Source organism: Notamacropus eugenii, chromosome 1 (assembly GCF_028372415.1).
Source record: "Notamacropus eugenii isolate mMacEug1 chromosome 1, mMacEug1.pri_v2, whole genome shotgun sequence".
NCBI lineage: Eukaryota > Metazoa > Chordata > Mammalia > Diprotodontia > Macropodidae > Notamacropus > Notamacropus eugenii.
In genome coordinates, this window is record NC_092872.1 from 494427531 (window position 1) to 494440931 (window position 13401).

The following is a 13401-nucleotide window of genomic DNA, read 5'->3' on the forward strand; positions in this document are numbered from 1 at the left end:
CAGTAAAGAATTTAGAGGGGGAGTGGAATTAAGAAGGTAGAAAGAGACTCAAGAGTGTGTATTGTCCTGGAAGCCAAGGGAGGGTGTGTGTGTGTGTGTGTGTGTGTGTGTGTGTGTGTGTGTGTGTGTACACATATATACATATATTTGTATATATATATGTACACACATAATATATGTGTACACACATATATACATACACACATAAATATTTGTATTTATGAGGAAGGTATATTTTTATTCAGTAGCAGGAATGGTCATCATTGTCAGGTGTTGCAAAGATCAGAAAGTATGAGAACTGAAAAAAGGCCATTGGAATTGGCAATTATATTATTCATGACCTTTAAGTGAGCAAATACAAAGATTATTTTAGGTTCCTGTGGAGATAGATGTGTGTGTGTGTGTGTGTGTGTGTTTAGATCTTTCCTTTTATATCACCTTCATTTTAAAATGTATCTTTCCCCTCCTTCTCTATTCAATGACCCATCCTCTGTAACAGAGCTTTAAAAAGGGACAGAAAAAGAGTAGTCTAACCAAATCAGCTAAGATACATTGACTGTGTGTGACAGGATGTGCAGTCTGGTGTACCCATAGCCTTCCCTGCCACCCATGCAGGAGGTGCATTTTTTTCATCTCTTCTCCAGGAACAAATCTAGTCATCATAATTACATAGTGTTCAGTATTTTCCAATTTATTCTTTTTTTTTATTTTTAGCATTCATTTTTTACACAATTTGAGTTCTGAATTCTCTCCCTCCTCATCTTTTCCTCACCAATTAAGATTCTCAATTATTTTTGATTATTGTTTTTCTTGTCTGTTCCATTGGTCTACCTTCATATTTTATAACGTGTACCAAATAGTTTGGGTGATTACTGCTTTATAATGTGGTTTGAGGTTTGTAGGTGTTATTTCCCCTCCATTCTTTTTTTCATTATAAAGTATTGTCGGAGTAGTTTGATTGGCATAATGCGAAATCTATAAATTAATTTAAATGGTATTATCATTATTAATATATTGGCATGGCCTAACCATAAATAATGAACATCTGTCCAATTATTAAACATTCTTTATTTCTTTCATCAGTGTTTTATAATTGTTTATAGAAGTCTTAAGGGTGCCTTGCTTCATGATCTTTTATGATTATTGCAAATAAGGATTAGAACAGAGTAAAGAACATGAATGAAGTGAACCTCAAAGGAGGTTGTAGGTATTGTAGGTATTTTTTTGATGTGATTTCTCTCTCTGTTATTTCCTCCTGGATTTTATAATTGCCTTGTAGAAATGCTATAGATTTTTTTTGTGTGTGTCCTTATACATTACTGAAGTTGTTGTCTCAGTTTCTTTGTCAGTTCTCTGGCGTTTTCTTAGTAAACCATTAGAAAACATGTCATGTTAGCAGCAGTGTTTGATACCTGGAGAAAGAAATGGGCCTTTTTTGGTCTTTTGCAATAGACCAAAAATGAAATAATACTTTGTAAAGCACTTTGTAAACTTTAAAGCATTATGTAAAAGCTACCATTGTTATTATTTTATTACTAGTAATCATGATCATTACCAAAGGCTCAGTTGTTTGTGTAGAGTATTAATCCTAGATCAAAGTGCAGCTCGACACAGATGACAGCCTTTTTCACAAACACCATCAGTTCTAAAAAATGGAGTCAGTAATATCAGTGAATGAGGCAGCTAGGTGACACAGTGGATAGAGTGCCAGACTAGGGGCAGGAACACTTAAACTCAAATCCAATCTCATGCACTATGTGTGTGCTATGTGACTCCAGACAATTCACTTCACTTCTGTCCGCCTCAGTTTTCTCATCTGTAAAAGGGAGAGGATGATAGCACTAGTTTCCCAGGGTTTTTATGAGGATCATATGAGATAGTAATTGTAAAGTGTTAGCTCTGTGCCTGGCACATAGTAAGTGCCATAGAAATCTTAGTTTTTATTATCATTTTATTATCTATTGCGTAGACACAAGGTCTTTAAATTGTCTTTCTCGTTTGGACTATGTCGGGTTTGTGGTTGATTCTTGGATACAGAGTTGTGTTTCAGAAATAAGTTCTGCCCTGGGTCCTGCCACGTTTTTGTCCTAGTTGTGTCATCATTTGCTATTGTCCTCAAGTATACTCTGCTTATAATGACTAGGAATTTCTGCTGGGTGTAGTGGGATTATTTTCTAGCAGAAGTGTGGTTTATTAATCTGCTTTATTTCTCATTATTCCTTCTTTATATACACTTAATATTTCCATGTGTGCTCCTAACTCTTAGTCTTTCTCATTACATTTAGAGTAAAGTTGGATCTTTAAATGGGTCAGAAGTCAGTAAATCTGGCCTCCACTTTTTTAAAAATTAATTTATTTGTTTTCAGTTTTCAACAGTTACTTTCATAAGTCTTAAATTTTCTCCCCCTCCCTCCTGGCCTCCACTTTTGACAGGCCCTAATTTAATGTTGGAATGTAAGCACTTTTTTTCATCTTCTCTGCTCTAGCTTGTGATCTGTGGAGTGCTGTTTTTTCATGGGGCTGGTCCAGAACTTTATTGTAATGGTTTCTTAGTTTTTTGAGTTTATGGAAATTAAAAGCATATGGAAATGTCTATTTAGTCATTTTAGGTCTTTGGGATTATCTTTTCAGATCTTTTCTTGGGTACCTGCTCTATGTTGACCTCATGAAAGTGATGACCTATTGACCTCATGACCTCATGACCTGTTGAGCCTCATGAAAATCCATTTTCTCAAGGACGCTGAATATTGGTTGCAATATTGCAGGCTTTATTATTTTTTTCTCCCTTTAGCACAACGCTTATCCTTACAAAGCCTATCCCTTCCTTCCTTCTTCCTCTTCTGATATAATTCCTCAGTAAGAGATCTCTGTTTTCTTCTCACAGGGTCCTGGGCCACTTTGAGAAGCCACTGTTTCTGGAACTCTGCAAACATATGGTTTTTGTGCAGTTACATGAAGGAGAGTACATCTTCCGTCCTGGAGATCTTGACAACAGCATTTATGTGGTGCAGGATGGGAAACTGGAAGTTCGAATTCAGGAAATTGTAAGAATGTCCACTGGCCAGTATTTGTGGTGAGGCTAGAGAGTATGCAGTTACAAGTTTCAAACCTTGAGTTTATTTATTTGTATGCCAAGAGGGCCCTAATTTTTTTTTTTAAAAACGTGTATTTTTTGAGTTACTAACACGTAACATTATTATTATAAGACATAGCCCCTTCCTTTAGTGAGTTTATAATCTGTGGGTTTGTAATCTGTGTGTCATTTAAGAAGATGGATCCTTTGACTTAAGATGACTTGTTTTTGGAGTGCTCTGCATAGAATATGCTTCCCTGAATGAACAGATTTATTCCTTAAAAAACTTTTCACAATTTGTGGTTCAGCCGATGTGAAACCAGCATGTAATTATTAGTGAGGGAGTCTCCTCATTCTAGCCTAAAGAAACCAGTATAGTTTACTGTAAGTATACTATGTTAGAGTTTCCTTACAAGTGTTCTGAGACTGGAGCTTGGCTGCTACTGAGTCCGTTTCCCTGGAATCAGTTTCTGAGGACTCCATATGAACCTGTTAGGTTTTTACTAGCAATTTCCCCATAAAGACTGAAAGTTATTGCTTCTGCCTTATGGAAGTGAGTCTAGGGAGTGTGGAAATGTTGAACTCAGACAAACTTCTCCCAGGGGGTGGGAATTTGGACCATACAGAGCATTAAAGTATTCTTTTTCATTGTTTTCTGAAATGATTTTAGTCTTTTATGTTCAAAGCCAAAAACACTAGCACAGACTCAGGATCACAGATTTAGAGCAGGCTCTCTAGCCAGGCCTGCCCATTTCACAAAAGTGTTAAACTGAAGCTTGTACACTGAAGGTACTTACCTAAGATCATATGACTAAGAAATAGCAGAGCTGGGATTTGCACCCAGGTCTTTTGATTCCAAATTCAACTACCCTGTGCTGCTTCTTTTTTACATCAGATTTGAGCATTTAGATGGAGCCATGGGTTTGGAGTGTTTATGCTGATCTGGATTCAGCACCCTGCTTTACTCTTCTTTCCAGCTTGCAATAATAACAGCTAATCATAGCAGCCATGTGTATAGCACTTACTATATTCCAGGCACTGTGCTAAGTGCTTTATAGTTATTGACTTTTTTGATTCTTACAACATCTCTGGGAAGTAGATTCTATTTTTATTCTTATTTTACAGATGAGGAAAGTGAGACAAACTGAGGTTCAGTGACATGCCCTGGGGAAGCACATCCATCTGGCTCTGTGCACTTTGGCACACCCTAGCCACTGCCCCATTTTTGGATGATTACAATGACAATTACCTTGGCCAGGGCATAGGTTGCTATGTCTCCTTATCTCCAGCTGTTCTGTTACAGTGATTTGGAGTGAAAGGATGTGAGCTGGCACTAGAGTTTTGTCTGCCAAGTTAGCTGGGAACTCTGGCATAAAAAGGTTTTATGCAAAGTCAGTTTTCCAGCAGGTGTCTGTATTGGACAAGTTCATCCCTATCTGCTTTCTGTCTGCAGGATGGTACCGAAGTAACGGTGAAAGAAGTCCTGGCCGGAGACAGTATCCATAGCCTCCTCAGCATCTTGGATGTCATCACCGTGAGTCTTTTCTCTTGGATGCCCGTTGTCCCAGTGTCTAGTTCTGCGTGTCCCTGTGTACCAGTCTTGAAGCCCTCATTTCATCCATGCTACTTGGTACATCTGTATTGGAGGATGGCTAGGCTTTAGAACTTACTTCTTAGTAAGTCATCATTCCTCTTAGTAGTATGATATGAGACGAGTTTAGAAGTAGAATTAACCCTTATTTTTCAGTGCAGTAGAAGAGCAGTCACTATCTTTGAAGATAATGTTGACAGTACATTTAAGCAGAGTTAGGCATTTGAAATGACAACTGTGTATTTAACCTTCCTGTCAGAGGTTACATCTTTATCATTACTCTGAGCTGAGCCCTGAGGAACTTTCACCTAAATTCACCTTAAACAGCTTCAAGGTAGTTCTCAGAAGCTGTGATAATCTTGGCAAGAATGCAGTCAAGCAATCAGAAATCTGTGTCATATCAGAATTCATAATGTTACTCTAAGCTGGGATATTCTAATTAGATCCTGATTCTTATGCAGATTAAGGAATTAACAGACTACATAAATCAGTATTTAAGGGTATCTTGTGCTTATTTCCTATTTAGAGGCAGTTCTTCAGTTTTTCTTTTAGTGGGATTTACACTTTGAATTAGCACTCTCTTACTGGCATTTTCTAGAATCATAGGCTAGAGACTAGACTGTGATTTCGTTGGCATGAAGAACTCCCAGAGGAAAAAGCTCACTCTGCCACTGTAGGTGGGCCCTTTCTGTGCAACATGGAGTCTTAGGGAGTTGTCTACAGCACTGAGAGATTAAGGAACTTAACCCTGAGTCGTTGAGTCAGTATTTGTCAGTGGCAGGACTTGAGGCCATCAAGATTCTGAGTCCAGTTCTCTCTCCAGCGTGCCACACTGCCTGCCTCTCTTCTGTTGTCTCCAGTATTCCAATATTGTGCTTTTTCATGTACATTATAATATTGATATAAAATATATTTTATCTTGACTTGATTGCATTGATGTAGGGAGCTCTTGGTGAGGACACTTTCTATCAGTGCCTCTAATTTAGCCAAGTATGCTGCAACTTGTGGGCTGCCTTGGTATTCTGAGTGGTTAAGTGACTTATAAAGGTTATACAATAGCCTTTTTGCTTCAAAGGCAGGATTTAAACCCAACTCATATGACACTGGATCTACCCCTTTTTCACCATACCATACTCCCTTTAAATAATACCAGCAGCTCATATATATGTAGTCTTTTAAAGTTTATAAAGCATTTTTCTTACAACCTGTCTATGAGATTTCTTACAACTCTACTGTGCAAGTAGAGTTTTCCCTGTTTTGCTGATGAGGAAACTGAGGTTTAGAAGGGTTAAGTGAATTGCTCATCTTCTCAAAGCCAAATAAACAGAGGAACCAGGATTTGAAACGAAGTCTTTCCTGATTTGAAATGTAGCACTACTCCATGTTGCCTCTCATTTGGCCCTCCTTATGACCCTGGCATGTTATTGTAAGACACTTGACTAGTGTTAAAAGTATAATCTATGTCTGAGGGGTGTTTTTTTGGGGGGGAAGGCAAAGCTGAATACTTAATGATTAACTATTTTTAAATGGACTGTCTAAAATTAGAGTAGTTGGCAGAAATTTTGTGGGGGTTGGTTTGGTTTAATACTTTGGATTTGAGATTAAGAGTAATGGGGATGATAGGAGACATAGGCTTGTGAATATGTGGAGGGGATATGAAGATAGAGATCTTTTCCTAAATTGAACTTAAGGAACTAAATGAAAGAGGTACAATGGGTATAGGATAGAGACAGCAACTCCTGCCCAACATGACCATTAAGGTAGATTCTATTAACCACAATGGAGGTTAATAGGTCAGTGAGACATGTATGGTTTCTTCAAAATGTTGGAGATCTTCTTCATTGGGAGATGATAAGAATCAATCTGACAAGCTTCATATCCAAGGTTTATCTTCGAATTTCTTGATACTCTTGCTCAGAGAAAGTACTTGGCAATATATTCTGGTAGATCATTTTAAGCCTGATGTTTATCTGGTTTTCTTAAAGGGTAGAATTTTCTACATTTATTATTTTAGCTACTTTTCTTCCACCTAATATTATGGCCTTTGTTTAGGCATCTCAGTTGGTATTTTGTCCTGTTGACAGTTTTCTATTACACAATTTTCACCTCTCCTTAACGGGAGTATCTTGTGGATTTTGCTTTCTGTTGGGAATATCTATCTTATGTTCACTGTGCCAATATGAGAAATAATTCATTGGACCCTTAACTCTGCTCCAGTCAGTATTAATCAATTTGATATGCTTCCATAGGAGTAGTGATTATAAATTCTGTATATTCAGCCCCAAAGCTGTGAACTGCAGAATGTAAGTTCACTTGGCTTAATCATAGGAATCTAACTAGAGGCCCTGCACTCCATTTATCTTTGTTATGGTGACCAAGCTCAACATGGTAGAGGTGACTCAATGACATGTAAAGGCCCCCAGCTTATTTTTGTGCCTCCTGACCATTCATTCTCTCTTGTCCAATATGAGCAGGTGACCATCTTATGACCACTTAGTGGAGATGCCCCATGCTTCACCCATTCTGAGACCCTCTACACCTCCCCCCAATTCCCAACATACCATTTCTAGCTGATGCATCATTTTTTGACCTTCAAAGCAAGATCTATCAACCTATGGGACTCTGTATTTTATATAGCCTCTTTAGAATATTCAGGTACCAAACCTCAAAAAATAAGGGTCTAGAAGAAGGGAGCATCTCAGATGATGAGGAAGGTGTGAGGTCCATGCTATTAGAGGGGACCATGGACCTTTTAATAAAGCGTCGGCTCAGAGCTCTGCCTTGGTCTCTTTTATTGTAGGTTGGACGATTTTAATTCTACAGTCTCTTTAAAATGTTTTTAAGCTTTTGAGACTGCCCTTAGCTTCCCCTGACCCAATAATCTTATTTATCCTACCCTTAAAGCTAGCTATGATATTTGGAGACCTGGTTCATAAGGAGTGTTTATCAGGCTCTGCTTTTTAGAGAGGAGACTCAGATCTGAACTTTGCTTAGAATTTCAAAACCTTGTGTATGCCTTATGTATTTTAACCTTTCAGTAGGTAAAAATAAATCACCCATTGAAAGCAGAGAAGTTACACCATAAAACTAATCATTGATTTTTAGATTTCTTTATTTCACTAATACATCTCAAGTCTAAGAGAGGGGAAGTTCATAATTTGTATTCCTTTGCTGGGAATTATTTTGGTTGGTTGCTGAATACCTTGCAGGCCAGCAGTCACTGAAAGTTCATGGGTACATAGTGGTATTACTGGAATTTGGAATAAAGGTTAGATGGAATTTCTTTCGTCAACGAACTCTAGCCAGGTTTTCAGTAGTAAAGTAAGGTAGTAAGTTGAGGCTTTGGAAGTAGTGTGGAATAATGGATAGTGGGTTGGTTTTGGAGTCAGGTAGAATTGGATTCAAGTCTTGCTTATGACGTAGTCAGTACCTCCAGGATTGAATAGAAACTCTTCTGTTTGGCATTTAAAGCCCTTCATAATCTAGCCCCTTTCTGTCTTTCCAGTCTTCTTGCACCTGCTGTATTTCACTGCATAATCATGTCCAGTGAATAATCGTTGCACTCTTTTTTTTCTTCAGTCCAAAAATTGACAGAGCAGCAATATATTCACCAGTGGCATATGGATATGCATTTGTCTCCTGCACGTTGCAATCTGCAAGTCTAGAAATTTTCAGCCCACATGCATTGTCAGTATATTTCCAAAAGCTGACTTGCATGGTTTGTTTAGAGTGGTGCAGTACTACTGGTATTGTCACTCAACCCAATGAGGAGCTTTGGGTGCAAGGGGAGCAGTTGAACAGGAGATATGATTAATTCATGTGATATGGTATGACCAGCATCTTCCCAATTTTAATGTATATTCAGGAGTATTCTGTGTAAATTAATCATGTACCAAAGACAGTTTAGTAATAAATGATTTTTAAGTAATACTGACACAACTTCTTTCCTTTTCCTTTTTTTTAACTTCGCATAATGGTTGCATGCCACTTTTTTGCAAAAAGATTGATGTAAGATCTGGGATGATTATGCAGTAAAATATGATAATTCCCTACCATATACCCTTCGATCCAGTGACATTGGCCTCCTAACTGCTCCATGAACGAGATACTCCATCTCTTGGCTGTGGACATTCTCTCAGGCTGTCCTCCATGTCTGGAATGTTCTCCTCCATTCCAACTGCTGGCCTCCTTAGCTTCCTTTAAGTTCCAGCTGTAATCTCACCTTTTACAAGAAGCTTTCCCTAACTCCTCTTAATTCCAGTGCTTTCCCTTTTCTACTTATTTTCTATTTATCCTATATTTGATTGCTTTATATATGTGTGTATTATACATATATATTGTGTATGTATAACACATACATATTTACATATATACATGTGTGTGTTTGCATGTTGTCTTCCCCATTAGATCATAAGCTCCTTGAGAGTAGGGACTGTCTTTTGCCTCTTTTTGCATCCTTTTTGATTATTATAATACCTGGTACATAGTAAGCACTTAATAAATGTTTATTTATTTATCAGTTTGTGGGATTTCTATTGGTGTGACCAGAAAAGCAGAGAATTACAAGTTGAAGGGAAATAAGTAGAAGTGAGGCAGGCCCAAAAGGGAGTAGTACCTTATTTTGAAAATATTTTGCAAAGAGGACAAAACCTCTGTCTATTATAAACAGTCAACTTTATGAATAAGCTAAGAAGGGAGTTTATTCTTTGTTGTTCCTTATTCTGGAGTAGATCTTTACCTTCCCTCTTGGGTCTTTCTTTATGAAACCTCATTTGTTATAAAGAACATAATGGATGATGCTTGACCTGTAATATGAGTTGTGCAGCTGGGAGTGGCAGTTATTACACGAGCTCTTAAATTAACTTTGAGCTTTAGAAATCAATCTGTCTGGGAATATTCATTCCCTTCCCAGCCTGTTGTGATGATGTCTTGTCACAGTGTCAGCAGTGATTCCACTTGCTCAGCAACAAGAATAGATCTTTTTCTTAGTGTAGTGGGAGGGAAAAATTTATGGGGTGACATTTGAGTGGAAAAATATACTATGTTGTGATTAATTGAGCGTTTTGAAGGATATCATCACTTGTCTCACAAAACATTAATGTTTTGGTTGGAATATTTTTTTTCAACCAAAGTAATCAGTAGATTTGGAAATTAAATGTGTGTGAGCTATTTTTTATCAGAGTTTCTAAGGGGTTAATGTTATCTTCTTTCCTTCTTCCCCTTTCCTTTACACTATTTTTTTCTTGTTCTAGGAACAGAATTCTGATTTAGGTAGGTTGCTTTGTTTCTTTATCATTACCTCATAGAGAGCTTTTGTGTTTAACTCTGAATCTGTTTTAAAAACTTGGTGTTTGTTTTGGGTGTGAAGAGGGGAAAGTAATTAGTATTTCAGTCTATTTAAAAAGAGTCAGATAAAATGATAGGAATCTGGTATTTAAAGCACAGAAATGAATGTTCTAAACTCTCTTGCTGGAATCATAATTTTTAGTTTGTAAATCCATTTTCAGTAACCAGCAAGTACTTGTGCAAAGTCCAGAGACACATAAAGCCAGAGGGTTTTTGTTTTACTGTTGTCAAAGAGAGGATGCTTTGAATAGGGTTTCTGGAATCTTTATATGATCATGTAAGACTTATACAAGGAGAGGATAAAGTCCTCAACTGGATTAAATTTTGGTCCTTTGGAACAATCAAAGCCCTTGATAATGGGCTTTTAACAGGTAGCTAATGGGTCCACTGTGAAATGACTTCCTGTTTTTCATGAGATATAGATTGTAGATCCTTTCATTTTTTTCTTAGAAGACAATTTTTCCCAGTCTAAGGTGTTTTATAGTTAAAAAAAAAAGACCTAGCTAATAGTAAGTGAATGAAAAACATTTATGAATTCCATTATTTTGATCAGAATTTATACTGAATAAGATCTCTATTGTTCAGCTTTCAGAGTTTGCAATTGACAAAGCATTCTGAAGAGAGTCCTATAATAGGAACGAATCATTAACTATGTTTGGGGGGGGAAATGTCAAGATAATTGGGAACCAGTTGGTTTTAGTGGGAATTCCATGGATGTGGCATAATATAATATGCTATTAAAATATATTCCAGTTCTGTTTATTAAAGAACCCCTTCCACTTACGTGAGCTGTTTGAGCTAATATCTTTGAGTAATATGATAGGTCTAGTGTGTTTGGTGCTAGGGAGAAGGAAATGTGAATTTGTTTGGTTGGCTTGTCTTTGATTTCTTGGTAACTCCCATTTAAATAATAGAAACAAAGGCCTGATTGAAAACTCAGTCTAGGGCTCTGACCTCACCTTATTCTCTTAATATCCTAATCCTGAAGTCTTTTGGCTTTCTCTGGTCCTGGGCTCTCCATTTAGGTTTGCCATTTCTTGACTCATGATGACTCATGCTTTGTTTGGAAGAGTAAACTGAAGAGCTTGTCCTGGCAAGTGTCAATTCTCATTTCTCTTTGGCTGGGCTGATCACCTACAGTTCAGGAAGTTGATATAGACTAGAGTAAGGACTGGTGGATGTTTAGAGACCTGGGTTCCTAACCTCAATAGTCCCATTTCCTCCCAGGAATCAGGCCTAGCCAGTGGTGGGTGAGCCCCCTTATGCTGCTTGAGGGCCTCCTGTTGTATGAGTTGCCAGAAAAGTTCAGAGGAAAGTTGCTTTTCTTCAGTCAGCCAGTATTTATAAAGCACGTGCTGTGTTCACTCCACTGTGCTTGGCACTGGGCATACAATGATAAAAATGATACTGTTGTAGCCTACATACAGCCTTTATCATCTTTTCCCCCACACCTATCTCTAGTCTCAGCTTCTCTGTTTCTCTTGAGGGCATCACATCCTTTAGGACCACTCAGGTCCGAAACCTTGGAGTCCCCCTCATCTCCCCACATAGCTCACCAGCCCTTAGAGCCATCTGCTGTTCTCGCCTGCTGTGGTCAGCATCCTCATCCAGGGCCTCATCACTTCTCACAGACTTTCTGTTACTGATGAATGCACAACAGTTATTCATCTCATTCATCTTCTGTTGCAGGGCCATGAAGCTCCATATAAAACTGTCTCTGCCAGGGCAGCAATGCCATCCACTATTTTAAAGCTTCCAGCTGCTGCTTTCCAAGGTGTCTTTGAGAAATACCCTGAGACCTTGGTAAGGATAGTACAGGTGGGTCAAATTTTATGTTCTTTTCTTCTACTGGAAGATTCCTGACATCACTCCAAGGTTTCCCTTTGTAGGAACTTTTTGGGAGTGTTTTCAGGTCTGATGATCAGCTTGGCTGACAAGTGGTACCAGCATCCACTTTATTTTTGTTCTCAAGAAATTGAAGGACCCAAATCCATCAGCAAGACTGAAGGTTGGGGCTATAGGAATATATGAGAGAGGCTGGGAATAGCTTGAGAAATGGGAGGTGGGGTCTTAGGAACTGGAGGGAATAGTCTGAGGTTTGATTGGCAAATGGTGTAGGAGAGGGGCGTGACAGGAGATGAGATGCTGAGTCAAGAGCACTGTGGATACTTGGAAAAATCTCCATGGACCTTCTGTACACATCTGTCCCAGAGGTGAGTATCTGAGGAATTTTGAGCCTTATGTTGTTTCTGTCCTATCAGATCATAATGGTGCGGCTGCAGAGGGTGACCTTCCTGTCTCTACACAATTATTTAGGTCTTACTACTGAACTCTTCAATGCTGTAAGTAGAAAAGTTCCTCCCTTGTACATCAGATCCCACTCCCCAGCTTGATAATCTCATTACTTCTAAGCCTTGGAAATTTAATTTTTTTCTGGTCTTGTTAAACACATCTAATCAAGCCTTGACCTGGGAAAATTATAAATTATACTTATGTTTAATCTTTGAATCCTAAAGCTAATTATTAGTTTTTCTATTCCTTTTGATTACTTGAGGGCTTAAATTTTCTTGTATTTCTTGAGATGTCATATTTTAAAAATAATAGCTAGTCTTTATATAACGTTTTATGTTTTAAAAAATGCTTAAATGAATATCTACCATCATTTGGGGAATGGTTAGACAAACTGGGTACAGTAATGTAATAGGATTTTACTCTATTGGAAGAAATGAATATGGAGACTTCAGAGAAACCTTTTTTTCTTCTTTAAGTGCTCAGTATTTTCCTCTTTTAACCTTTGTACCATACCTGGAAAGATAAAATAGCAATCATTCTTACATCATCCATTAACTGATGACTCCTCAAAGTGAGTTTCATATTGGCATTGTTTGGTTTAATGATGGTTTCTGTCATGCTGAAGTGGAAGCCTGTGCCTCCACGGTTGTTTCTGATCTCTCATAGTGACAAGTGTAAATGACTGCTATCCTTAGTTGGTAGAGTTGTAGATAAGTAAGATTAAAGTATTCAAGGCCCTAGGTTGGCTTAACAATACCAATCGGATTACTTTTTGCTTTGTTTTTATTTTGTAAAAATGTATTGATACATTTTGTTTTGACACAATAGATTATTTTTTTGAAAAAAGATGCCTTTTTTGAAAACTTTACAATTGTTTCCTGATATTCTCCCTAGGAGCAAAGAGCAAGTTAAGTAAAACTGAAAAAAATAACTATACTTGATTCCAAATACAACATTCTGTGTCTCTCACTCTCTTCCCCAGAAGGAACGCTTTGTATGTTTTTTTTCTCTGTTCTCCAGAACCAGGATTGTTATTGCAGTTAGTTAGAGGTGAACTGCTTTTTAGAGTTGTTTTTGTTTGCGTTGTTGTAGTCACTGT

At 37.7% G+C, this 13401-nt stretch overlaps 1 protein-coding gene across 5 annotated transcripts in view; it reads left to right on the forward strand.

The window, feature by feature from the left end:
• PNPLA7 (patatin like domain 7, lysophospholipase) overlaps positions 1 to 13401 on the forward strand; it is a 216904-nt gene that overhangs the window by 14573 nt on the left and 188930 nt on the right. For 4 of the 5 annotated variants that reach the window (XM_072633166.1, XM_072633168.1, XM_072633169.1 and 1 more), the window contains 4 exons: positions 2885 to 3044; positions 4527 to 4607; positions 11700 to 11828; positions 12272 to 12352. In XM_072633166.1, coding sequence (XP_072489267.1) covers positions 2885 to 3044; positions 4527 to 4607; positions 11700 to 11828; positions 12272 to 12352 — 451 coding nt within the window. The remainder of the gene's footprint in view (positions 1 to 2884; positions 3045 to 4526; positions 4608 to 11699; positions 11829 to 12271; positions 12353 to 13401) is intronic. The other variant, XM_072633167.1, reaches the window with a different exon arrangement.